This window comes from Mesocricetus auratus, unplaced genomic scaffold (genome assembly GCF_017639785.1).
Source record: "Mesocricetus auratus isolate SY011 unplaced genomic scaffold, BCM_Maur_2.0 Super-Scaffold_100025, whole genome shotgun sequence".
NCBI lineage: Eukaryota > Metazoa > Chordata > Mammalia > Rodentia > Cricetidae > Mesocricetus > Mesocricetus auratus.
The window spans coordinates 5,008,984-5,034,209 of NW_024429206.1; the positions used below are offsets into that span (position 1 = coordinate 5,008,984).

The 25,226-nt window shown below is 52.0% G+C and overlaps 1 protein-coding gene across 4 annotated transcripts in view; it reads right to left on the reverse strand.

Moving 5' to 3' along the window:
* Nucleotides 1-10,729: 10,729 nt before the first annotated feature.
* Nucleotides 10,730-25,226, reverse strand: part of Cmklr1 (chemerin chemokine-like receptor 1) — a 34,480-nt gene continuing 19,983 nt past the window's right edge. For 2 of the 4 annotated variants that reach the window (XM_013119711.3, XM_021232361.2), the window contains exons 2-3: nucleotides 14,627-14,714; nucleotides 10,730-13,213 (exon numbers count right to left, since the gene is read on the reverse strand). In XM_013119711.3, coding sequence (XP_012975165.1) covers nucleotides 12,093-13,211 — 1,119 coding nt within the window. In that variant the 5' untranslated portion in view covers nucleotides 13,212-13,213; nucleotides 14,627-14,714 and the 3' untranslated portion in view covers nucleotides 10,730-12,092. Of the gene's footprint in view, nucleotides 13,214-13,306; nucleotides 13,480-14,626; nucleotides 14,715-25,226 lie in introns of those variants that run through there. The other 2 variants (XM_005078925.4, XM_013119712.3) reach the window with 2 other exon arrangements.

A 25,226-nucleotide genomic window follows, 5' to 3' on the forward strand; every position in this document is an offset into this window, starting at 1 on the left:
GAAGTGTTTGTGTCCCCTGCATAGTTCATGATAGTTCTAAACCTCGAATGTGACAGTGTTAAGAGGAGGAACCTGTAGCGTGTATGTTTGTTATGTTAGCAACTCTGTGGCCACGGTACCTGCTGGGAATAACTGAGGGTAAAAGAGATTGACTCAGGTTCAGTCTGAGGGCTCGGTCGATCCAAGTGGGGAAGGGGAGGTGAGATCATTACAGAGGCAGGAGCTGCTCTAATCACAGTGGGCCAGGAAACAGAGACTGTGTGTGTGACAGACACCAGAGGCAATAACCCTCAGGAGCCCATCCCAGGCATCCCCCTGCCCCAAACAGCATTGACAGCTGCTCGTGGGGAACATGCCACATCTGAAGTGTAGCATACACTACTGTCTTGAAGGAGGATGTCCCAGCTTCTGTTTTTATTCATCTAGTTTATGGTGCTGAGGTTGAAACCCAGGGCCTCGTGGCCTCGAGGCAAGTGTTCTTCCGCTGAGCTGCAGCCCGGACATCCAGGATAAGCCTGGATTCTTCCAGATCAGGGACACTAACTTGGCTCTGCTTCTCCAGGCTCCTCTGGGTGTGTGAGAAGGGTATTGTTGTTCTTGTTGCATTGGCACAAAAACACCTGAAGGAAGGGTTTGATTTATTCTGGCTCAACGGTTCTAGGGTACAGTCCATCGTGGTGGAGAGAGTATGGTGCTGAGAGCCTGTCAGGCTGCATTGACAGTCAGGAAGAGAGAGAGGGAAGAAGGCTAGAGCTTGACTCAGTTTTTCAGTTCTTACTCAGCCCAGAACTTCAGCCCATGGAATGGTGCTGCCCAGATTGAGGGTGTGTCTTCTTCTCCTTTCTGGAAACATCCCTTAGACTTGCACCTGGAGGTGAGTCTCCATAGCGATTCTAGATCCCATCAAGCTGTCGATGTAGACTGACCCTCATAACAGAAGTAAAGGGGGAGGGAAGAAAGCAGGGGCAGGCCTGGTGGAGGCAGAGAAGCAAACCGCCCAAGCCATCACAAATTGTCCAGACAGAGCAGGAAGGTCCATGAGGTCACAGATCTCCAGAGAAACCAGGATTGTCTTTCCAAAGTAAAAGGTGAAAAACCTGTTCTTCTGTCCAGAAAACTAAGAGTTGGAAGTGATTGACAGCCTGGTGATCTGCATTATCTGTTGGTCCAGGACACACCAAGCTCTTACAACCAGGACCAGAGGTGACTAGTAATCTCAAATGACCCTGGTAGCCAGAGGCTCCCCCAAGCTCCTACAACCAGGATCAGAGGTGGCTAACAGCCCTAATGACCTCTAATGCTATCTGTATGACCTAGACTAGGTCAGGCCTGGGCCCTCAAGCATGTGCAGGTAGCCTATTTCTAGGACTCACCTTTTTGTGAGAAATGACTTGTACACTGAGTTGAGTTTCAATGTAATTACAATTCCTTGTGCAGCAGGGATTGTATTTACACCCAGAAACTTTTTCCAAATTGTACTGGACTTAAATATACTGGGAATAAACTCCCAAAGTCTGAAACAGGTTGACAAAGTCAATCTGCAACAGGTTTTCATTCCTATTTCTTTTCGTGGTCCACTTCCCTGTGTGACACCTGCAGGGATCCCCTCAAGCAAGCGTCCAAGCACAGGGACAATCTTGTGCCTGCCACAGATGCTGCCCATGGTTTATTTTTGCTGAATGTGCACAAATCCTACTCGGCTTTCTGGACTCCCAATCTTGCAGGTGGAAGAGAGCTGAGGCTTGGACTGTTGATCAGCTCGTCCGATGGGCCAGATTCCAGACACTGTGTGGTCAGTTCCTCCTTGGCAGCACCTCCCCCCCCCATATTTCCAAGTTGCTTACCTCCGAAAGCTTCTAAAGAGCTCTTCAGTCTGCCCCATTCCCACCCCCAAAAGTGGAGCTGGGACCCAGAGACAAGGCTGGCAGCCAAAAGCTAGGTGGCTTGGACTGCTGGTGTCTTTAGAGTCAACTTTACTGGATGTGGAATCTCCTGAGAGATCTGGGGGTGTCTGTGAGGGAGTTTCCAGAGAGCCGTAACCTTGGGGAAACCCACCCTGAATGGTGGGCATTGGCGTCTCATGGGATGGGGTCCCAGAATGACCGAGAAGCAGGGGGAAGTGAACTGTGAATCTGTGTCATCTCCCACTGCTTCCTGACCGTAGATACGGCAAGATCGGCTGCCTTCCCACCATGATGGACCGTACCCTCAAACTATGAACTGAAGTAAACCCCTGCTGCCTGAAGTTTCTTTGTCAGGTATTGGCAAAGCAATGGGACAGCTAACTGCAGAGGGCACAGGCGTGAGCTTCAGCAGCTCAGATCTACTGTGGTGGGGATACGATGGCAGGGTAAGATTGTCACTATAGAATTGTCTAGAAAGCAAAAGACCTTGATGGGGACAACCACAGGGACAGTTGACCCCAGCTAGCAGGAGCCCATGGACCGTGTACAGACAGCCATGGGACCTGCATGGGACAGAACTAGGCCCTCTGAATGTGGGGGACAGTTATGTGGCTTCATCTGCTGGGGGGTGGCTGGCAGTGGCACCAGGACTCATTCCGTGTGCGTGAACTGGCTCTTTGGAGCCCATTTCCTGTGGTGGGAGACCTTGTTCAGCCTTGGTATGGGGGGAGGGGCTTGGTCCTACCTCAACTAGGTGTGTCAGACTTTGTTGACTCCCCTTTGCCTCCTCTGAGGAATGGATGGGGAGTGAGAAGGAGGCCTAGAAGGGAAGACAGCGACAGGAGAAGGGGAGATAGGGAAACTGGTGTTGGTATGTAAAATGAAAAATAAATTGACATAAAAGATACTTAATTTATTAAATAAAACTAGATGTTACCTCAAAAAAAGAAAAGAAAGAAAAGAAAATGCCTAAATATCCAGCAATAGAACACTGGTTAAACAGACTGATACTTCCGCTAGGTCTGTTAATAAACCACTTGGATTATCGGTAGTGAGCAGAATATTTGGGGGCCAGATTTTTAAAAATGGCTAAGAATGTTGTGCCACAGAATCTGTATGTATTATTTTAAAGATACTGAAACAAAACAGACATGTAGACTGGACTGTAAAACATCAGTGAAAATGGCACTAGAGCTCACCCATGGCTGACTTAGGGGATGACAGATCTTACTTTGCTTTGAGAGTTTTTGCTTATTCATATATGCTAACTTTTAAAGATTTATCTATCTCTATTTTGTAGGGTACATATTTTACCTGTGTGTGTGTTTGTGTGTGTGTACCATGTGTATGCAGCAGAGGCCAGAAGAGAGACCCAGATCCCCTGGAACTGGGATTACAAATGGTTGTGGGTTCTGGGAATCCAGACCCAGACTCTATAAAAGCAGGAGGTGCTCTTAACTGCTGAGCCATCTCTCCAGCCCCGCATAAATTCTTAATTTGGACAAAGATCATACATCATTTAATATGAAGAAGGGGAACCATTGCTGTCAAGGAGCAAAGCGTTCTGAGAAGCAAACAGTTTTTAGGAGTTGGGCCTCTCTCCTTGGCACCACCTGAGAGCTGTGTCTTTGAAAAGCTGGTGGTTTTGAGAGCCCGGCTCCCTTCTCTAAAGGATGTCACTGGGAAACGGGGGCTCATCTAGTTCCCTTCTTCCCTGTGAATGGAAGCCTGGTCTTGCCTTTCACGTGTGATGCTGTAGATAGGCCCTGATGGTCAAAGCTTTCCTTTCCCTGGCAGTGATTGGTTTAGCAGCAGCCATGTGATCTGGTTCTAGCTAGTGATATGTTAGGAGGGGTCTCCAGAGAGCTTCCTGAAGACCCCATTTCCTCTTCTATATGATGGGAGTCAGTTTGTGGTCAGGACAGTCACACCTTGGGGACAGAGTCGTGTCCTCTGAAGGTGACAGAAGGCGCATAGGAAACACTCCTAGGCTCACCTGCTGAATTTCCAGCCTCGAGGTGTTCTGAGCATGCGGATGCTTGCAAAGTTGATGTGAGATAGATACAATCCTTAGTTCATGGCAAATGGTGACTCCCAAGATAGATGCCAACAAGAAGGAGGCTATCTATCTTCCTTCTTTCTAAGATCAGCTGGGTGGTGGTGGCACACGCTTTTAATCCCAACACTTACGAGGCAAAAGCAGACAATCTCTGATCCAGGCCAGCCTGGTCTACAGAGTGAGTTCCAGGACAGCCAGGGCCACACAGAGAAACCCTGTCTCCAAAAGTCAGGAAATCTACTGACATTCTTTGTCTGCTTCTCAGTTTCCCAGGATTGTGTTGTGGTTAATCTTTGGTTGTCAATGTGATAGGATCTAGAATCAGCTTGGAGACAAAGCCACCAGCTTCATAAGATGGAGAAATGGAGCTGGGCTTAACACTGGTGCCTCTCAACTGAAAGGCAGTGTGACTTGATGCCACGGTGGATTATAATCTGGAACTGCAAGCCCCCCCCAAAAAAAATCCCTTCCTTCCTTCTCAGGGATTTGCTCACAGCTAACACAGACACAGCTATCACAGCCAAAATACAAGGAAAAGGCTGAGCCATTCAAACAATGAGCTGGCATGGCTCATCTCAGTACTGATGGGTTGTGGGACCAATTGACTATAGAGGATGTAGGCAGGGCTGGACCAGACAGACCATAAAACCTCCACATAGCTGAAATTTGTTGTAGAACAAACTGTTCGAAGAGATGTTTACACCCAGGAAGAGACTAGGAAAATAACATGAGATTTATAACAGGGTCACTTGTTGAACAGAAACCAGTGATTTTTTTTAATTCTATCTGTATGAATGTTTCTGCTCACACGTGCATCTCTGCACCCAGTGTGCCGGGTGCCTGTGGAAGTCAAAAGAGGGTAGGATAGGAGGCCATTCTTTACCGACAGAGTGGATCCTAAGTGGGAGGTAGCCAGGAAATGAGAAGATAGTTTGGGATCAGGACGTTTCACACAAGCTGGTGGCTCACGCAAGCAAGTTTATTCAGAAGTGCAGCACCTCATATACTATTTCCAGGGGAGAAATAGGACAGAGTCATCAGAAACTATCATACAATGGGATGAAGTCATCAGGAAGCTAATCAGGCAATATTGCACAAGGAGAAAACAGCATCTCAAGAACATTATGGACCGAGCACACAGCAGCCTTGGGACTGTTACTGTAGCCCCACATTGCAGGAAAGCTGAATTCTCAGGGTCAGAAGCCAAAGCCCTTGCAATGCTCTAGCCCCAAGCCATTACCAATTCTATCAAGCATATTTCTGGTTCATTCTGTGTACATGAGGGCCTTGGGGGAAAACCTTGGATTTGCTCCAACCCTCAGCAGGATTCCCTGGAACTGGAATTATGAACAGTTGTGACCCACCATGCGGATGCCTGGAACTGAACCTGGGTCTTCTAAAAGAACATCAAGTGCTCTTGACCACTGAGCCCTCTCTCCACCCCATAGAAACCAGTGGCATTTGATTCCAACAGGCTGGGAAGCTGGAGGTCCCTGTGGTGAGAGTGGAGAGGGACCAGGGAGCTGACACTCATTTTTTTCTCTCAGGCTACCTCAGTTGCTGCCTCTATCAGTCATTCACAGGGCTTGAGGAGAGATGGGCTGTTGGGTCAGACCCCTTCCTATCCAGAGACTCAGGGCCAGTGGGGAGTAGCAGGCAAGTATGTGTTGGATTCCAGAATCGGTCTCCGCTCTACTCCCATCTAAGACTTGAGCCTTCTCTCTCCAACTCAACAGCAAGCCTTTCTCCCCAGTCTGCCTTGAGTCCCTGGGATTTGGCTTGTTTAGCAGGAAGCGGAATGTGAGATGATAGAGGAATACCATGGCTACTCAGAACCAGTTTGGATTCACGCTAGGCCACGTCCGGCACACGGTCCAACTGACTCATGAAAGTAGGAATGGTGCAGAGTCCCCAGAGCCTAACAAGTACTCAGGATGGGTGTCCACATGGGTCTGTCATCTTCCTCGTCCCTAAAGCGGAGGCTTCTAAGGAGGTGACCTAGGATGGCTGATGTGCCACTGTCTCTGGCCTCATCTCACCATGCGTGAGAGCCCGTCCTGATTCAGTCCTTCCCAGAGTGGCACCAGTGGCTGACCAGAGCCTTATATTGCAAACGCCTGCTGCTGACCAAGAGCCATCCATTCTATCAGCCGAACCCTTAGGCCTTGAGTCCCCTTTCCTGCCTCCTTCAACATCTGGAATCAAATCGGAAATTCATTCAGTTATCCAGATGCTTGCTGTAGCATGCCAAACATCTGTGCTGTGGAAACCAGGATGCAGAGAAGCCTATGTCTGTTTCTCCTGGCACATCTGGGCTGCAGAACCTCAGGGCGTCAGGGGACCCCATCCACAGCCAACATAGACTCGATGACCGGGCCGATTCTTTCACGATTTCCAAGCGGAAGGGTAAACACAGGAAGTCTGTGGTCGCAGCCATGCCTGCCAAGCCTTTAACAGAGCCCTGGCCTGGAAGAGATGGAAAACAATGGGGAGGGTGTGGGGCTGGGGTGGAGGTATCTGCTTTGTTTATTCCCAAGCTGCAGTAAATCAGACAACCAGGAAAGAAGGCCCGGGGAGGCAGAAGCCGTTAATGAAAACCTCCTCTGCCACGTTGGTTCCAGCGGTTCCAGAAAGAGCCACGGCACCTCCATTTTGTGCAGCAATCTGGTCTACCCTCTCCGTGGAAGTCCTTGGGGGTGTGGTGAGAGTACAGCAGTAGGGGGCCAAGGGGAAGGGACCACATCGAGGGGGAAGGACTTGCATCCCATTCTGTGACAATGTCGTTTCCAAGCTAAGCTCTGCCGTCGGTGCTGGAGGCACAAGGCCAGTGGGGCACATGGGTTCCTGCCCTGATGGAGCCCGTCTCCGGACAGGGAACAGACAGGAGACAGCTAAACACATAAGCAAGTGAGGTGATTCTGACGGCCATGCTGCAGAAAAATGAGAACTAATCTGTGACCCTGAACAGGGGTTAGACCGCCTCAGAGGAGGTGATGTCTTGGCTGAGGGAGTGACTCAATGTTTTGGTTTAGGCTTTTCTTTTTGAGGTCAGATCTCATTCTGTAGTCCAGCTAGCTGCAAAACTCCTAATCCTCCTGCCTCAGCTTTTTGAGCCCTGGATTATAAGTGAGCCTCCATGGCCAGGAGGAGGAGGAAGACATAGGTAAAGCCAGCACCAGAGGCAGGGTGACCCCAAAAGAACAGCCTGGGGAGTGGTGGTGGTGGCTACCTGTTTGCCTTGGTTTAGCCTCAGAAGCCAGTGATGATGTTGGTCCGTGTGAACAAGTACTTGTGCAGGGGTCTCCTATAGCTCTGCAGCAGCTCGGAGCTACAAACCACCCCATGGAAAAGGAAGATTTTCAGAGATGTTTCAAACTTCCTCAAGGCTCTTGATCACTATGCACAATGCGGGTGGGATTCCAGCCCACGCAGGCTGAGTAAGGCGACTGTCTTGCCAAGTCATCACCATCAGAAGCCATTAAGCCTGGCTATCTGTGAGGGCTCATTCCCTGGGTGGATTCTGCCGGGATCATTCCCAGGCCTGCTTCTCCCCTGCTATTTGCAGGGGTGTGGAGGGAAGGTCAGAAGACACTCATCTCAGATGAACAGACTGAGGTTTTATTATATGGAGGTGCCCTTGTCATCACCTCCCAGGTCCAGAAGACACCTGCATCTAGGGCAATAGTGAAGATGTCTTAGAAATATCTTCTTTCTGCTCCAAAGTGGGTTTTGCCAAGACCTGACTCAACTTCAGCCAGGATTCTGCTCGACCCTGGGCAGGTGGTCACTAAAGCTGGCACTCAAGGCTTAACCATGAAGAGGGCAGCTTGGTGAACCCCAGGTATCTAAGCTGACATTTTAAAAGTGACTCTCAGGAACTTGGTCACACCACTCTCATTGAGGAGGGGGTGTCCCCAAACTATTTGTATCCTGTTCAGTTTCATGGTCTGGGAAATAGGGGCTGAGAAGGGAGGAACTTGTGTCTCCCAAACTCCGATACCCACAGGCTGAGAGGAACTGATAAGGCCTGTGAACATCATGTCCTCCCCTCCAAGGACAAGGCAATCCCTCAGACTCATCGCCACCCCACCTCAAAAGTTGATAGGGGTGCAGAGACTGGCCAAGTAGCTGGAGAAAGCAAGAGCTTTCCAGACAGATGGACAGATGACAGACAGGGCTTGGCTCTCAGGACTCACTAGCTGTGCAAACGTGCACAGTTTACCTCCCCTGTCTGAATCTCCCAGCTTCTCCCTCCATCTACAGGCACCGCACTAGGTCTTAGCACAAAATTTCCATGGTCTTTCCATAAAGATTCAATGAGATTGTGAGACAGAGTGCTTGCCCCAAACTTGAGCACGCGGGATAATCACACTGTTACCACTGCAACTGCTGAGCCTCCCAGCCCAGGTGGGCATGCTCCAGACCTTCATGTCTTCCTCCCTTGCCAGCTCTGTGTCCCCATCCCCACCTGGCCAGTGACCAGGGTGACACGCCAGGGTTGTACCCATCCTCTTCGGGAGACAGATCTGGTTGTCCACGGTTAACCTCCAGCCCAAGCGTCGGGAGTGATTCCCACAGCTGCCACCGCAACAGCAGCATTAGCTTCTGTGCGTCGGGGCTAATGTATGTATTATTTACACGCTTTCCTGATGTACTCAGAACTCCCCTGAGGAGTATAATTGCACACTGGGAGGTACATTTGAATAATATTTACAATTAATTTTCATCAACAAACGAATGCATCAGGACCTCTGTGCCGCACAGATGGGCCCAGGGTTGGCTTCCCGCTAACCACTCCCCTGAGAAAGCTCGGAGCTTTTAAATACCTCCCAAGCCCTCCACTCTCTCCAGCTTTCCCAGTCCAGAGACCTCTGGGGCTCCTGCTAAGGCGGCTGTGCAGCTGCCTCCTGGCTTCCTCTTCCCAGTGCTTCCCAGAGAGAGAGAGAGGGGAGGGTTCAACACGCCGTTCTGGTAGGTTGGTCAGGGCCTGTGCCTCCCCAGCCCTGGTCCTCTGCCCACCCCCTGCTTACCGTGCTGCAGTCCAGCCCTCAGACCCCTGGAATCGCTCTCTCCTTCCTCAGCACTGATGCTCCTACAGTTCAGCCTGGAGCACCTCCTGACATCTCTACAGGTTCCTACTCTCCCCGGGGCAACACAAGTCCCTTCCCAAGGACATGTCCCTGGCCCCTCCAGGACAAGCATCACACTTCAGAGTGACTCTCTCTGCAAGGATGAACAACTTCATCTGAACCCAAGAACCACAGACCCCAAAGTCCCTTCCCTGAACAGGGAGCCCCAGGGAATGAGCTAGAAGAGGGGGAGTTCCAAGAGAGCCTGGCTAGTGGGGAGGAGGTGGCTCAGCGGAGGTGGAGGTTCCAAAGTCGAGGTAGCTTCCTCCTTCCCCTCCCTCCCCTCCCATCTTGCTTCTCTGGGCTGACAAAGGTGAAGTCTCAGGGACAGAGTTGGTTCCAAGTGTCCCCCCATGCACCCCACATCACTGCCCAGCTGTGTGTCCCCGGCTTTACTTTCTTCATGATCCAAAGGGACACAGTGTGTGTGTCCCCCACCTCCAGTCACAGCCTGGAATGCTCAGAAACACGGGGCAGTCTCCTCCCCAGTGCACTCTGTCCCCCTCCCCGACGCTCCAATGGTCTTCCCTTCTTGTCCCTCCACATCTTGTCTTGTTCCTTTGTTCCCTCAGCCCATCACCCACGCAGGAGGCATCAGTGAGGTGCTTTGCTGGGTCCCAGGCCCAGAGAAGGTGCTGCCCCTGCCAGTCTTTGGAGGGGCACAGGGGGCCACCACAGTTTGCCAGCGGCAAGGATTGCACATAGGCCCTGGGAGATTGGGGGTGCCTGTGAGAAGCCACAAGGACAAGACTGAAGGTTTCACTTAGTGCTCTGCATGGACAGGGATGTCACGACAACCAGGAGGAAGAGGGTCTGACTAGTGTCACCCTCCTGTTTGTCAGCTTTTCCAATGGCATCAAGATTTCCTGGTCCCCTGCCTGGTCTGGCCAACCCTGATGTCCAGGAAGTGTACACACAGTCCAGGGGGCCATGAGGCCCCAGTCACAGACAAGTGCCTCTGTGACATGATGAATCCCATACCGTGGCATGCCTCAGTTGCACATCTGTGGCCCTGGGGAGGACAATGGGAACACTAGGCTGTTTTTAAACCCCCCTCTGCTCTCTCGATCCCTGTAAGTCCAGGCCCTCTGAAGCAATCGGAGGTTCCAGCTTGTATCACTTAAGAACTGCCTCATCTCAAGCCCCAACAAGGGAGGAACAGTCTGTCCCCTGATGGACTGTGAGTCCTAGCAGCCTAAAGTTCAGGAACTGGCAAAGCCAGAGGCCATGCATCTGTGTATCACACCCTGACGGAGAACTGAAGGCAGACACTGTGGGCCCGACCCAGAGGGGCTGCCCCTGCCAGGTTCCTCCCTCTGCTTGTCCAGCAGACTTCAGGGTGTGTGTGACAGGAGCCAGGAGGAGGTGGAGGTTGGAGATCAAGAGCATTTCTATTTCTTTATGCATTCTGGGTTACTCCGAAATTAACATGCAATTCTTCATAAAGACTATTAAGACGCTTGCCCAGAGCCAGGCAGTGGTGGCCAGGCACTTGGGAGGTAGAAGGAGGTGGATCTCTGTGAGTTCGAAGCCAGCCTGGCCTACAGAATGAATGACAGGACAAGCTCCAAAGCTACACAGAGAAACCCTGTCTCGAAAAATAAAACAACAACAATAAAAAGATGTTCACACGGATCGACTGAAGAACGATATTTATGGCTAAAACCGCCAACCCACCCATCAGTTGCTTCATGACTCCACCTCCCCTTTGAGTCAAGGAAACTGAAGTTCAAATCCAGTTTGCCAGCATCTAACTGGGTCCCCTTGGGCCAGTCACTTAACCTCTCTGAGTCTCTGACTCCTCATGTGTATAAGGACCTAACTCGGGATTTCTGTAAAGAATAAATGAGAAGATACATGTGAAACACCCAGCGTGTGTGGGAAATGTTAAATGATGCAGGCTATCAAATCTTCAGTGAAGGAGCAAAGCTAGCCAGGCAGAGACCCAGGCTCAGGTCTATGTCACTGACCAGGAGTGTGTGGTGTCGGATGAGTCATTTCCCTCCCCTTGGCTTCCCTGCCAGGAGAAAGTGTCTGATTTGGGGAGGAAAGCTGTCCACCATCTGCCCACAGGGCTGTGATGCCTCAGCTGCAAAGTGTGATTCAAGGACTCAGATTAGCTAGTTAATGTCACAGCCTTTGGGATATGCTCGGAGGCTGGCATCTCAAACTCCACTCTAGACCAGTCTCCAAGCTTAAAGGGGATGGATGGGGGAGACGACCACTCCACCCTCCACCCTCCACCCAGGAAGGTGTATTCTAAGACCTTCCAGCTGGAGTTGAGAGATTAGGGAAGGAGAGAAGAGCCCCTGACGCGGAGTGAACAACTTCCGTAAAGATGTCCCCACCCCAGACTCGGGTTACAGTGCCAGGTGAATAGTCACTGAAGTCAAGGGCTGCCACCACCTGAACCCCAGGCACCCTCAGCCTAGAGCACTGTGTCCCTGTGGCACTCGTCTGCGATGTTCTGCAGATGTCCTTTGGGGTTCTCAGCTCTCCCTCTCCATTCTTTACCACCACAGCACACTGCGCCTTTTCAGGCTTCCATCGGTCCCCCAGGTCCTGGTTTTCCCAGTTCATTTGAAATCCAAAGTCAAGGTCTTGGAGAATGGTGGCGGGGAGGAGGGGAGGGGAGACTTGCTGTATGGCTGTATGGCTGTATCAGGTCTACAATAGGTTTGCTCTGGCCTCCTCACCCACACTGGAGACTGTACAGCACACACAGGGAAATCTTGTGCCTGTACGGAGAATCCTGCTCTTTTCTGTCTGAGTCAGTCAAAGCTGGCCCCCTACAGCCCCCACTCCAGAGGCTCGGACTTCCGTTTTTCTAGAAGAGTGTCTACACACTGGGAATCCCACTCAAAACATGAGTCACTTTGTGCAAAATGTAGTGGGCATTGGAGCATACCAGAAAGTTTCCCACCATGTCTCCCACTTCAGGAGACAAGTCCCTGGGTGTCCCTGGGCTGCAGCACCCATGAGAGTATTCCCAAGTAAGGCTCAGAGCGAGATGGTTTCCTTCTCATTCACCGAAGGCTTCTCGTTCAGTGAGGACATCTTGGTGAAGCTCCTGTGGCTGGGGTAGGAAGAAGGCCCCGTGTCCTCACTCAGAGCATTGACCAAGCGAGAGAAAAGAGCCACCTTGAATTTCTTAAAGTCATGGCCCATGAAGACATACAAAATGGGATTCATGCAGCTATTGGCAATGGCAATGGCAGTGGCCAGGGGCAATCCCAGGCTGAAGACGGAGCCCGGCACAGCCATGTGGTGGAGCTCCAGCAGGTAGAGCGTGTGGTAGGGGCACCAGCACAGGAAGAAGGTGACGATGATGGTGATGATGATCTTGAAGGGCTTCTTGGTCTTGGCCAGTCGGTTGCGCTGCAGCTTGAAGACGATGGTGAGGTAACAGGCAGTGATGATAACAACAGGGATCAGGAAGCCACAAAGGAAGCGGGTGATGGTGACCACCATGTGTCTCCTGAACCCTACAGGATGCCCTCGCGAGTGAGTGGAGTGTGGGAAGGACTCAGCGGCAGACAAGCTGAAGTTGTTGAAGCAGGTTATTTTCCCGTTTGCATTGTTCGTGTCCCGGAAGACAAGAGATGGGGAACTCAAGAAGAAAGCCAGGACCCAGACCACCACACAGGTCATATAGGCCAGCCGGACACTGCGGTGGTTCTGGGACCAGACAGGAAGTACCACAGAGATGCAGCGGTCAAAGCTGATGACCGTCAGCAGGAAGACACTGGTGTACATGTTGTGGCTGAGCAAAAAGCTGCTGATCTTGCACACGGCCTTCCCGAACACCCAGTGGTAGTCCATGGCGGCGTAGGTGATGTGGATAGGCAGGAAGATATTGAATAGGAAGTCGGCCACTGCCAGGTTGACGAACCACACGGTGTTCACTGTCCTCTTCATCTTGAAGGTGGCAACGACGATCACCAGGCCATTGCCTAGGATCCCAAGGAAGCACACCACGCTGTAGATCACCACCAGGAAGATGCGGGCTACCTTGGCCTCCTGCGGATCCTCCTCCTCCAAATCTATGATGGGGTCAAAGCCGTCAGGGTACTCATCGTTGTAATTGCTGGAATAGTTGTAAGTGTCGTCGTACTCCATCTCTGCAAGGGAAGACAGAGTCATGGGCTAAAGATCTCAATGGACAGGTGCTGAGGCATTGCCTGTCACAGCGAGGCCAGCCACTTCCTCCTCACCATCTGAGCAAGGCCAGGGCGGTAAGTCAACCATCTCCCCTTTGTCATTTCATTTCTTTGCTTTGTGTTCATTTGCCTAACACACGGGCATGTGCGTATGCTCATGTAGGTATGCGCATGTGGAGGGCGGAGGGCATTGTCAGAGGAGACACAGAACATGAAACTCATTAGTTCATTTAGTACTGACAACCATCTCCCCAGCCCCTCTTCTCTCCCACTCCTACTGCTCCTCCCCCAGTCCTCCTCCTCCTCCTCCTCCCCCTTCTCCTCCCCCTTCTCCTACTGCTCCTCCCCCAGTCCACCTTCTACTCATCCTCCTCCTCTTCCTCCTCCCCTGCTCTTCCTTTGCCTCTTACCCCTCCTCTCTCTAGTCCCCCTCCTCCTCTTCCTTCTCCTCCTAGCCCCCCTCCCACTTCTCCTGAGACAAGGCCTCACTATGCAGCCCTAGTTGATCTGGAACTCACTCTGTAGACCAAGCTGGTCTCAAACTCACAGGGATCCACCTGTCTCTGCCCCCACCCCAGGTGCTGGAATTCAAGGTGTGTGCCACCACACCTGGCCTACTTTATTTGTTTTACAAACATCTGTAGCCATCCTGTAAGACCCACACCATAATAAGAGTTAGCATATACAGACAATAACAGCTGGACCCCACAGGTTCAAGCAGGAAAGTAAGTCCAGATGGAGACCCAGCCCCAAACAAGCTGAACCTGCAGATGTGGGATGAGTTAGGGACTCTGCAGTGATTGAACAAGAGTGGCCCCCATAGGCTCATACGTTTGAATATTCATCCCCATTTGATGGAACTGTTTGGGAAGGACTGGGAGAGGTGGCCTTGTTGGAGGCAGCATGTCACTGGGGTGAGGTACTCTCACTGTCTCCTGCTTGTGAGATGTAGACACTCAACCATTATAGACCCTCTTAAACAGTGAGCCCAAGTAAATGCTTTCTTTTATAAGTCACCTTGGCCATGGTATTTTATCACAGCCATATAAAAGTAATTAACACAAATCTCAACAAGGACAATAATGAAACCGTTCACCGCCATCATAGGAAAAGACAGGGTTCCTAAATCAAGTCTCACCAGCCTCTTAAGGACCCTTTCTTCCTCACAGTCTGTGAGTGAGGCAATTAGTCATTCAAAGACCCCTAGGGTAAGGGCTATCACACCAACTCTACATGCAGTAGAGAAGGGAGCCTGTTGCTGTGACCTTGGTTCCACTCACATGCCCAAAGCCTCAGGGACAGCCATAGTAGCATCCTCCCCTGACCCCACCCTGCTGATGGCCACTAGTCACCTTTGGAGACACGAATCCCTACCTTTGGAGACCTTCACTGTTCACTGCTGCAGAACAGAACTCCAGTGTGTGTCTCCAGACAGTTGGTCACTATGCACAGCTGGAAATACCTGCAGTGGGGGAGAAGAGGCAGCGGTAGACCCGGAGCCCAAAAAGAGGAAATGGCAACTCAGAGAGGTGGGAGCAACTCAGCGAAGGTCTCCCTGCTGGGAAGGGCAGCGCCCTTCAACCTAGAACCACTGGCTCTACCTAGAACAACTGCCATACCCTTCCACACCAGGATAAGGGGCTAAACACAGGTGGGCAAAACGCCAGTGCTACACAGACTCAGGGGGTGGCTCCCTAGACACTCACCAACGTGGGAAGACCCAGAAAACACCAACCCACAGGGCAGTGGGGGGAGAGAAGATTGAATAACTGCTCCAGAACCTGCCAGGCACCAAGGATATATCCCTTCATATCATCTAATCTTCCCAGGGCCTCTTCCCGGTAGGCATTGCTGAGCTTACTTTACAAAGTATGGAAACTAGGCTGGTGAGATGGCTTGGCAGGTAAAGACACTGGCTGGCCAAGTCTGACAACCAGAGCTCAGTCCTGGGGACCCACACGGTGGAGAGAAGTGAGTCCCCAGAATTGTCCTTTGACCTCCATACATGAACATGGAGACATTCAGGCCCACACACATGTGCCAAATGAATAAGTAAATTATTTTTAAAATTAGAAACGTGCAGAACAAAAATGGCTCCTGTTTATAATCTAGTAATCCAGGGAAGCTGAAGCAGGGGCATCATGAGTTTGAAGCTAGCCTGGGCTACATAGTAAGACTGCCTCCAAAAAGCGTGAAAACAGAGGGCTTCAAAACCTTCTCCAGCCCTGGTGGTCACTGTGAGTTAGATACAGTCCTTCCTGACCTGGTGACCTTGTGTGGGGACAGTGACCCTTACACATTGTCAGGGCAGGCGGCCAGCTGGTCCTGAATCAGCCCCATAGCAACCCAGTTGAATTTCTATGCAGTGTCCTGAGAGTTTGTGAACCTGGAGGTGCCAGAGGCTGTGGCTGGGTGCAGGGTTCAAACTTAACTTTTGTCACCTGCCAGCTGTGCACTTCTGGCATATGACTTCTGTCCGAGCTTCAGGCTCCCCATCAACAAAACAGGGACGTTCAGATCACAGACCGTGTTCGTGTGTTAGAGTAATGGACATCAGGATAAGGGCAATTGGCTTGGCAAGGGTACACAGAAAGCCATCATACTTAGGAGTGAAACATCACTGCCCAGCGGTGCATGGGTTTGACTGAAGGCTCTGATCTCCACTGTCAGGGCCCTCTGGTCTTGACAAAGGGACTCTAACCCCAGGGAGGCTGCCAAGCAAAGCCTCCCTTTTTTAGCAACCAGCCAGTTCCCTTGCATTCAGCTCTGCTCCTCTGAGGCTTGAGCTCGGCCTCTCATTACAGACACTTTTGTTAAATGAAAGCCACTTGGAAAATTTCACTGGGGCTTTGAGCCCAAGAGACCCAGATGTGAGCTTGGGTGTCGCTGTGCTTTGTAGACTTGGAGCGCTTCCAAGGAACGGGGCAGTTAGAATGAAGGTGGGGTACACCACGGTGGAGGAGCACCTTCCCAGCACCTGAGCACTCACTCACCCGCAGCACCTGTGGGTTCATCATCCCTACTGTAGGAGGGGAAGGGAGGGAGGGAAGGAAAGAGAGGGGCCCTGGTGTTGGGAAGACTTTTTGTCAATGACAATATGAGGTGCGGCTTGTGACTCTTACGTGTTGAGAGACTGGCCAGAGCGCTGTCTCAATGCTCCCACTGTGTGTGTGTGTGTGTGTGTGTGTGTGTGTGTGTGTGTGTGTGTGTGTGTGTGTGTGTGTCTGTCTGTCTGTCTGTCTGTCTGTCTGTCTGTCTGTCTGTTCGTGGATGAGCATGCATGCATGTAAGCTTGCTTGTTGAGGAATATATCAAGTATCATCCTCAATCTCTCCCCATCTTTTTTATTTTATTGTTTTTTTGAGTCAGGATCTCTCACTGAATCTGGAGCTCGCCCATTCTACCGCTTTGGCTAGCCAGCAAGGCCCTTGCATCCTTCTGCTCCTGCCTCCTCAGTACAGGCATTTCAGATTGGTGCTGCTACACGGGTTTTTGCTTTGTTTTGTTTCCTCAGGATGCTGGGGTTGAACTTAAGTCCTTGTGAGTGCAAAGCAAGCTGTTCACTGTGTGAGCCATCTCCCCTAGCAACGGACCCACTCTAACCCTGGAGAAGCTATCATGGGACTTGGGGAGCAGATGGGCCTGACCAAGCACACAGACGGGTGAGAAAGCCATCTAAAGCCTGCAGGGCGAGCGCGGGGCTTGACTGCCACGCCGCAGTGCCTTGACAGCTGCTGCCACATGTGCGTGTCCACTCTTCCTGTGCTGGGCCTCACAGGCACCAGTGATGGGAAACAACTCCCTTAGGATCTCTTCCCACAGTGGACTCACTGTGCTGGGCCAGGGTGAGCCCCAAGTATCCCGAGAAGTAAGAGGGGCTGGCATTCCGCCTGGGAGCCGTCGGCTTCCTGGGACAAGGGGCCTCTGAGTGGGAGTAAAGGGCGAGCACAAATGAGGATGCAAAGGCTGAGAGAGGAGGGAGAGGGCTCCACCCAGCAGCCTCCATCATGGCAAAGGGACCCAGAGGCACTGCTGGCCATAGGAAGATGACCCAGATGACGTCATGTCTGGTTCTTAGGCTGAGCTGGGAGCAGCTAGGGTCAGAGGCTGTGTCATTTCATCTCCGAGCCAGGGCCACAGGAATGGCTCGGGAGGCGTATATGTCCCTTTGCCAGGTCTGTCATGGTTCATCCTATTAGAAGCAGGTCCTCTCTTGGTGTAGCCTTCACCTCCCTGTCCCTAGCCCTCCTAACTGGGGGAAGTCCCTCACCCTCTGCCTGTCACCCCATACTTCTAGACCCCATAACTTGAGCTGCACGGATTTTCTGGGGTGGTGGGGGGGAGTCAGTAATCTCAACACTCAGTTGCCTTGTCTGCAAAGATGTGAGAGAATAGAGTGATAGGTCCTGCCTTGTAGGTGGCACCAAGGACTAACTCCAGTGTCAAGTCGCAGCTGGCTCCCACATGCCTCTTGGATACCCAAACCCTCACATCCATTTCTGAAATAGCATATTTGCATGTGAAACCACACCCATTCTGCCAGATACATTAAGCTTCCTGGGGATTGAGTTCAATGTCTAATGTCACAGACATGCTGTGTGCATAGCCTTTGTATCGCAGCATTCCATGACAAGAAGCGAGACAAAAAAGGCCACATACTGTCAGAACGCAAGCAATTTCAACCGAAATGGTTTCCTCTCTTTTTTTCCCTTTCTTTTCCTTTTTCTATTTTGCTTCTTTTTTTCTTCTTGGTTTTGTTTATGGTGTTTTGTTTTGTCTTTGTTTTTTTGAGAGACAGAATCCTGTTTTGTGGGCCAGGCTGTCTTCAAACTGGCAATCCTTCTGCCTCTGAGTACTGGGATTATGGGTATATGCTACCACATCTGGCTTTCCAAAATTCTTTTTATCTTTTCATCCAGTGACAGAACATTCATCAAACTGGCTATGCTGAGAACTTGCCTGGCATACTGCGTGGTTGTCCTTCATGCCCCTGCTGGGGGCCTTTGTCAAGGGAGATGGGCAAAGGGCAGCCAGAGAAGCTAAGAAATGGCATGTTCCAGTCCATCTGCCTTTCGTGCTTGGGTTCAGGGCCAGGACACGGTCACAGGGCTGGCCGCTCCTGGTTCCTAACCCCTGTCATAGTGCACCTCCCTTCCCTGCCCGGAACACCATGTGCTGTGACAATGGGTGCCCGGCCTCTGCCAACGTCAAAGAGTGATAGCATTTCTGTCACTCACATTCCCTATACACCATCACCAGCTAAAGAGCTGCTACAGCAGGGATAGAGCCCCAGATGTCCTGCATGCATCTGGCCAAGGTCCCCCTAGCTCATCCCAGTCCTGGTGAGCTTAATGGAGAAAACCCAGAAAAGCCAAGTCAAGGCCCCAGGAGGCCAGCACCTTCCAAGTGTAAAAAAAAAAAAAAAAAAAAAAAAAAAAAGTATGGTGGTATAGGCCTGTGATTCTCACACTTAGGAAGGAAGCAGGAACATTTTAGATACCAAACCAACCAGAGCTACATAGTGAGGGCTTGTGAGAGAGGGGGGAGATAGGAAGGTAGGGAGGGAAGGAAGAAGAGAGAAGAGAGAAGAGAGAGAGAGAGAGAGAGAGAGAGAGAGAGAGAGAGAGAGAGAGAGATTTGACAGTAGAAAATGAGGCCATGTGAAGATGAAACCAAGACAGCCACCTGGAGCCACCAGAGAAGGGAGGAGTCCCCCTGGGTGATCCCACCTGACCCATTGGATCCCACCTGACCCATTGGATCCCACCTGACCCCTGCTCCCATAGCTGTTTTCTCAGCCTTAGGAAATAAGCACCAGGACTCGGGCCAGCTCCCATGGCAGCCTGTTTACACGGGCAGGACCTGTCCTCCAGTAGTAGACTCTGGCTGCCTTATAGAAGTGTGCAGGTGGCTGGTTCCCCGAAGACAATGGGGCCTGGTTCTGCTTTGTCGCCTCAGGTCAGTGAGAGCAAACTGGGACTCCAACTGTGGCTCCTTCTGCTCTGTTCTATTCTGTCTTCCTAACATTGGGTGGATGCAAGGGATTTCTTCTCAGTATGGTGACCTCCAAGCCATGGCGTCTACATCACAGCCCTGGGTTCTGGGAGTGAACAAACCCTACCATCACTTCTGCCTCCCCCATTTTATGTGTCTGTTAAAACAGTCCCAGGCTCACAGCCAAAATACACCCTACGTGGCTCTCTCCCATTTTAAAGATGAGGAAACAAGCCGGGTGATGGTGGAATACACCTTTAATCCCAGCACTTTGGAGGCAGAGGCCAGCCTGGTCTACAGAGCAAGTTCCAGGACAGCTAGGGATACACAGAAAAACCCTGTCTTGAAAAACAGGAAGGAAGGAAGGAAGGAAGGGAGGGAGGGAGGGAGGGAGGGAGGGAGGGAGGGAGGGAAGGGAGAGAGAGGGAGAGGGAGGGAAAGATGGGAAAATTGAGGCTTTAGAGACACCAGCTCTGGCCGCCCTCCTGTGCCTTCGCATGTGATGCTTTTGCAATTCTGTGTACAATATTGCAGAAGCAGCATTGTTCAGTAGCAACCAAGCTTCCAGTTTTGAGTTTGGATCTTTTCCCAGATCACACATCAAGAGCTGAAATGTTCCATGGGCCCAGGTTCTGCCTTAAGCCTCTGCTGCCTTCGATGGAGCCTGGGACATAATGCCTTCTCTGCCAACAAGGACTATATCCCCTCAAACCAAAACCTGAAGTAGACCCTTCATCGTTTAAGTTGCTTCTAGGGATGGGAAATCCTCAGTGATCAGAAGTGACTACAGCAGGGCCTACCCCTCCCCCCCCACACACACAATCAGAAGAACCCTACCTCCAAAGAGGACCCACTGTCTAGAATGGCCAAGGAGCCCCAGGACAGGCAACCCCAACAGGAAAACAGACAAAGAATGGGAACAGATGACATTCAGACAGAAGTCCTTAAATCAAACACACACCAAGCTGAAGAGCAAGGGAAAGGCACGCTGGGGTAAACACTGGAGAGAGCTGGAGATGCCTCGGACATCCAGTGACAGTGACAGCTCATGAGTGAACACCCAGTCAGCCCTCCTCCACAGCCTGGCACACAGAGTCCATCTTCTCTGTAAGGAATATGTCTTCCTCCACAAACAAACACCAGTGAAGATTCCTACATACAAGGGACGTCCACCAAGCAGGCCGGGAAAATTGGGTTGGAGAGAGGGACAGAAAGGCTGAGAGTCAAAGGAGGTCGGGTATGGCATTATGCAAAGGGTTGCCTGGGCTCACCCATACCTACGCAGTGCGAACTGCCACGTTGTGGGAACGAGACAGGCCATGCTCCATGCTACAGAAGGTTGCGCTGGCCACCTCCTGCCCTTTTCCCATCAGCATCCCAGGTGCTTCCCACCTGCCAGCCCTCCAATAGAGCCCCAGGTCCTAGGTGCTGGGAGCAAGAGTCCACCGGAACACTAGCGCTTAAAACCAGTCAAGGTTCTAGGGACCTCTGCCAAAGGCTGGGTGCTGGAGGTCCTGCATGCCCATCATGGGGGAGGGGCAGGAGAAAGGGAGGCCTAGTCCCACCCTGGGATACTGAGCCACTGTAAGGAGCTGTGACACACTGAGCCCCACAGAGAGGGGAAGTGTGCCAAGAAGCAGAACCCAGCAGGGACCCTGTGACCCGCTGACCCACACTGGACCAGCTGCATGGCAGGGAGAACTCGGGGAGCAGAACTCAGGGAGGAGTACTTGCAAGAAGAGGACTCTTGGAGGAGCACTCAGGGGAGCACTGGGAAGGGGGAGAAGTCTGGGAGGAGCACTCGGGCCTGAGGAAGTACACTGTAACCAGAACAGAGGCCAGGCAGTTAGGCATGGGCATGATGGCATAGGATTTCCCTTTTCTCATCTCTCTTGAAGGCCAGAAAAACCTCCTAAGAACAAACACCCCAAACCCTTGTCTGGGGTTCACACCTGGGTCACCCGCCCCACAACCAAGCTACACTAACAGACAGAAAGCCAAACAAGCCCTCCTCAGGGCCATACTCGACAGCCTTCTCTGCTGGGCTGGAGTGGCCCAGGGGAATCAACAGGGACAATTCAGTGTCCCCACATCAGAGCGTCCTCAGCCAGCGACTTGCAGGACCAGCAGGGCCCCCAGGCAGATGGCTGCTCCTGCCCATAGCCACATCTGGTTTTACCAGCCACAGAGAACAAATCCCTAAGGCAGATGTCATCACCTTCTTCCTCGTTAAACTGACATGTGCACAGTCCTTGCTACACTCTGGTCACCGTCCCACCCTGAGTACGAAGAGGTGGCCAAGGCACAGAGAGGCTAAGCCATGTGCCCAAACTCACACAGCAAACGCAATCAGGAGAGGCGCATCAAATCAACCACTTGGCTTAGCAGAAAATGCAGAGGTGGGTGGGAGCTTTAACCCGGGGTCTGGCACACCAAGGATCCTTTGTCCTTGGCCTTAGAAGAATCTCCTAGAACCCCCACAGGATGGATGTCACTGTGTTTGCTGTTCTGTGATCCCGTCTAGTCGTTCTGCCTCTAGTGAGTGGCCATGTGAGGGATGGATGCTCTGGTCACACATTGCAGACAGGCTCTCTAGAGGGGCGCTCACTGTCTCCCATCCTTCAAGGATGCATGCAGGGTTCAGTTTCCCGAAACTGGTGTGGACCCTGGGATATGCCTAGGCGCAGCAGATGAGAACACACACGCCTCTTCCATCCTCATCCCATTTAGTGGTCCCCACCTCACTAGAAAGGCACTCGAGGCTGAGGTGGGGGCAGGCAGCAGAGCTCACTCTCTCTCCCAGTCACCCCCCCATCTTACCTGGTGAGTGGCAATGCAAGCCTGTGCTGCCTAAGAAGCCAGGGCTCCACCTCTGCTGTCCCTCGTTGGCCCGTGCCCCACCCACACCCATGGGAGGAGGATGGTAGGGCCAAGAGACATCTGGGCAGCAGAGGTCTGTCTTCCGCTCTGTTTCTGTCCCTTCTTGTACCCCTGAGCCACATGGAGTCCTACTCCCTGCCTGTCCCTCCTGCTGACTTCTGCGCCTCACTCCCTCTCTTTGTGTCTCTTTCTCTGCAAGCCCCCTTCCCTGGCCCAGCACCCCTCCCTCCCTGGCCCTAGTCCCAGCCAACCCAAGGCCTTTCACCTACATCCCTCACTCTCACCTCTGCAGGCACCTGGCCCTCCAGGCAGCTGTTTCTCTCTGTATGTTTCTGTGTGTCTCTCTCTTTCTCTCCCCCTCCATCCCTCCCTCCCTCTCTCCTCCTCCTCCTCCATCCCTCCCGCCCCCCCCACTACCTCTGAGTAGATGCCGACCTCTGCAGCAGCAGGCCCAGGACAAACACAGGGCCTTATCAGGGCAGTGGGTGTGGGCGTGGGAGGAAACTGGAAACCCTTCTCCAGCTCCAAATGGCCTGTATGTTTGGTCTGGCTCCTGTCCCCATCTCCCACTGCCCCAGCTGACAGTCCAGCTGGGTGATGGCTCAGCCACGTCTCTAATTCTCTCAGTCTCCAAAGGGCCTTTAGGAGAAGTCCCTCAGAGGTTGTCCTGGGCTGGGAACTGTGGTCCAGGGAGGGTGACTGGACCTCTCTAAGCCACAGGACAGGAGAGTTGGGCTATCATGTGCCGATGTACCCAGATTCTAGGATCCAGAACCTTACACATCTTAGGCTTTCGTGGGAAGCCTTGGCCCTGTGTCATAGGTTTGCACACACAGGTTCTGAGAGGCCACGTGACCAGACAGGCTCACATAGCATTTTCTTCCCAGGCTCCCCAGCGTGAACAATTCCAGACTGGGATGTCTTTGATGGTTAGTCCCATCTACTCAGAGCAAAGAAGAGCACCCCCCCCCAGCTCGTGTGGGTGGTTCCAGAATCACTTAGGGGCTACAGTGCATGGGGCCCCAGGTGTCTGGAAATCACACAGATGTTCCAGCCACAGGCCTGGCTCCCAGCCTTGGACAGAATTAGTTCTGTCAGAGAGTTTCCTCCCTGGTCCCACGCCCCCGCACTAGCTCCCTCTGAGTCACCACACCAGAGCCTGGAGACAGGCCTCATGGGCTCTCTGCTTGGAGGGTACTATGCCTGAGGCCAGGACTCTGAGGATTGGCAGAAATAAGAAGCCCACATGCTCAGAAGGCCGGCAGACCCCAGAATACCTGCTGTGTCTGGTAAGCACACAGATGAAAGGAGATTCCTCCAAACACCACACCACTGCCTGTTTATCGCACTAGAGTATCTGCGACTCACTCTATGAGCCCAAAAGCCTTTCTTGGAGTGCTGGGTCTTTGACTCATTGCCTTCCTGCATCTACCCCAAGGGTGTCCTGGATGAATCCCCACGAGGCCTCTCTGTTTGGCATGAGAGTGCACAGCTGTAATCCCAGCTCAAGAGGCAGGGGCAGGGTCACTGCATGTTTGAGGACAACCTGGGTTATATGGTGAGTTCTAGACTAGCCAAGGACTACCTAGTGAGACCCCCTTCTAAATAAAAGCCTCTCTGCCTGGGGCACACAGTGTGACTGCGAAGCTTCAGGCATGGGGCACCCATGGGGGCTGTGCAGTCTGGGCTGGAGACAGAATTCTCTGACACTTTCAGGCGGCTCCCACAACCCACCAGCTGGAGACTAGAGAGTGAGCCTTCCGGGGTCCCAAGGTTTAACCTCATGCTTTTATTTCCCATCTATCATTTGAATGAGCACAACTTATCAAGCTCCTTGGCCCCACTCAGAGCCCACTCGGGTGTGTGTGTGAGACCCCTGGACCACTCACTGGAGCCCAGAGAGTCAGGATTTAATATGAATATCAGTCGCCCCACTAGCTCCATCTTATTGCATGCCTACTATGTGCTAGAATGCCAAGAGGCACTATATGAGCATCTAACCCAGACTGTGGGCCGGTGGCCATGACTGCAGCCACTTTACAGTTGAAGCTCTTCTCTATCCTTGGCCTTACTTAGTAAATAAGTAAGTCCTTAGAAATAACTTAGCTGGGTGTGGTAGAATGTAGGCTGCTTAACAAGACCCTGGCTCAAAAAAGAGGAAAAAAACCACAAATATGCCCAACTCCTTGGAGTCTGAATGATTTAGTGGGCTCTTGTCCAGTTTGACACTGTATTTGGGCCAAGTGTCTATACCCAGTGTAACACTATGCCTCCTAAATGGACAGCATACTTTGGCTCTCCCTGCTGTGTGATCCTAGGCAAGTTACTTTGCTTCTCAGAAATGTAAGTCAGTCATTTCTTGAGATAAGGGGGAACAGAGGAAAGAATTTGGGGGGAATCCCCTGAAGCTACAATGTCTTAGGCCAGTGAAGTTCAAACTTAGTCTGCCAAGTGTAAGACTGCATTCTGGCTAACTAGAGCACACGTTCCTAACTGCAGGAGTGGCCAAGAGTCTGTAACTAGGAGCCAGACAAACCAGCGAGGTCAGAGGATCTCTGTAGATCTCGGTGTGGACTAGCCACCTCTGTTCTCTGAGCTGACTCTGTAATCGGGGGTCCCCCAACCCTCTGAAGGTACCCATGAGCATGGCAGGAGAGAGCGGTGAGAGCTCACAGTAGGTGTTCAGCACACAGAAGGAAGGCAGACTGGGCCACTGTGCTGATAGCCAACTGCAAGTCTGTCCTCCGGAGTGACGCAGGGAGGCTGACCAGGCTGCCCATCCTGAAGCTGGGACTCTGTTTTCCCTTTTAGACATACAGCTCAATTAGGGAAAATAGCCGGGTAGGGGCTCGGCGAGGCAGGCACCTCTGTGGGTCTCCAGAAACATCACTAGCTCTTCATCCCCACTTCTCAGCTAAAACACTAAGATTCACACAAGGTAAGCGTCCTTGAGCTGTCCAGCGATGAGTGAGTGCTCCCGCACCGTGGTTGACTCCTCCCCTGAGTTTCCCAGGAATCAGATGCATTCCAGCCTCAGCCCTTTCGAGTGGCCTGTGTGAGGTTGCTTCACTTCTCTTGGCCTCGGGCTCCTCCTCATCTC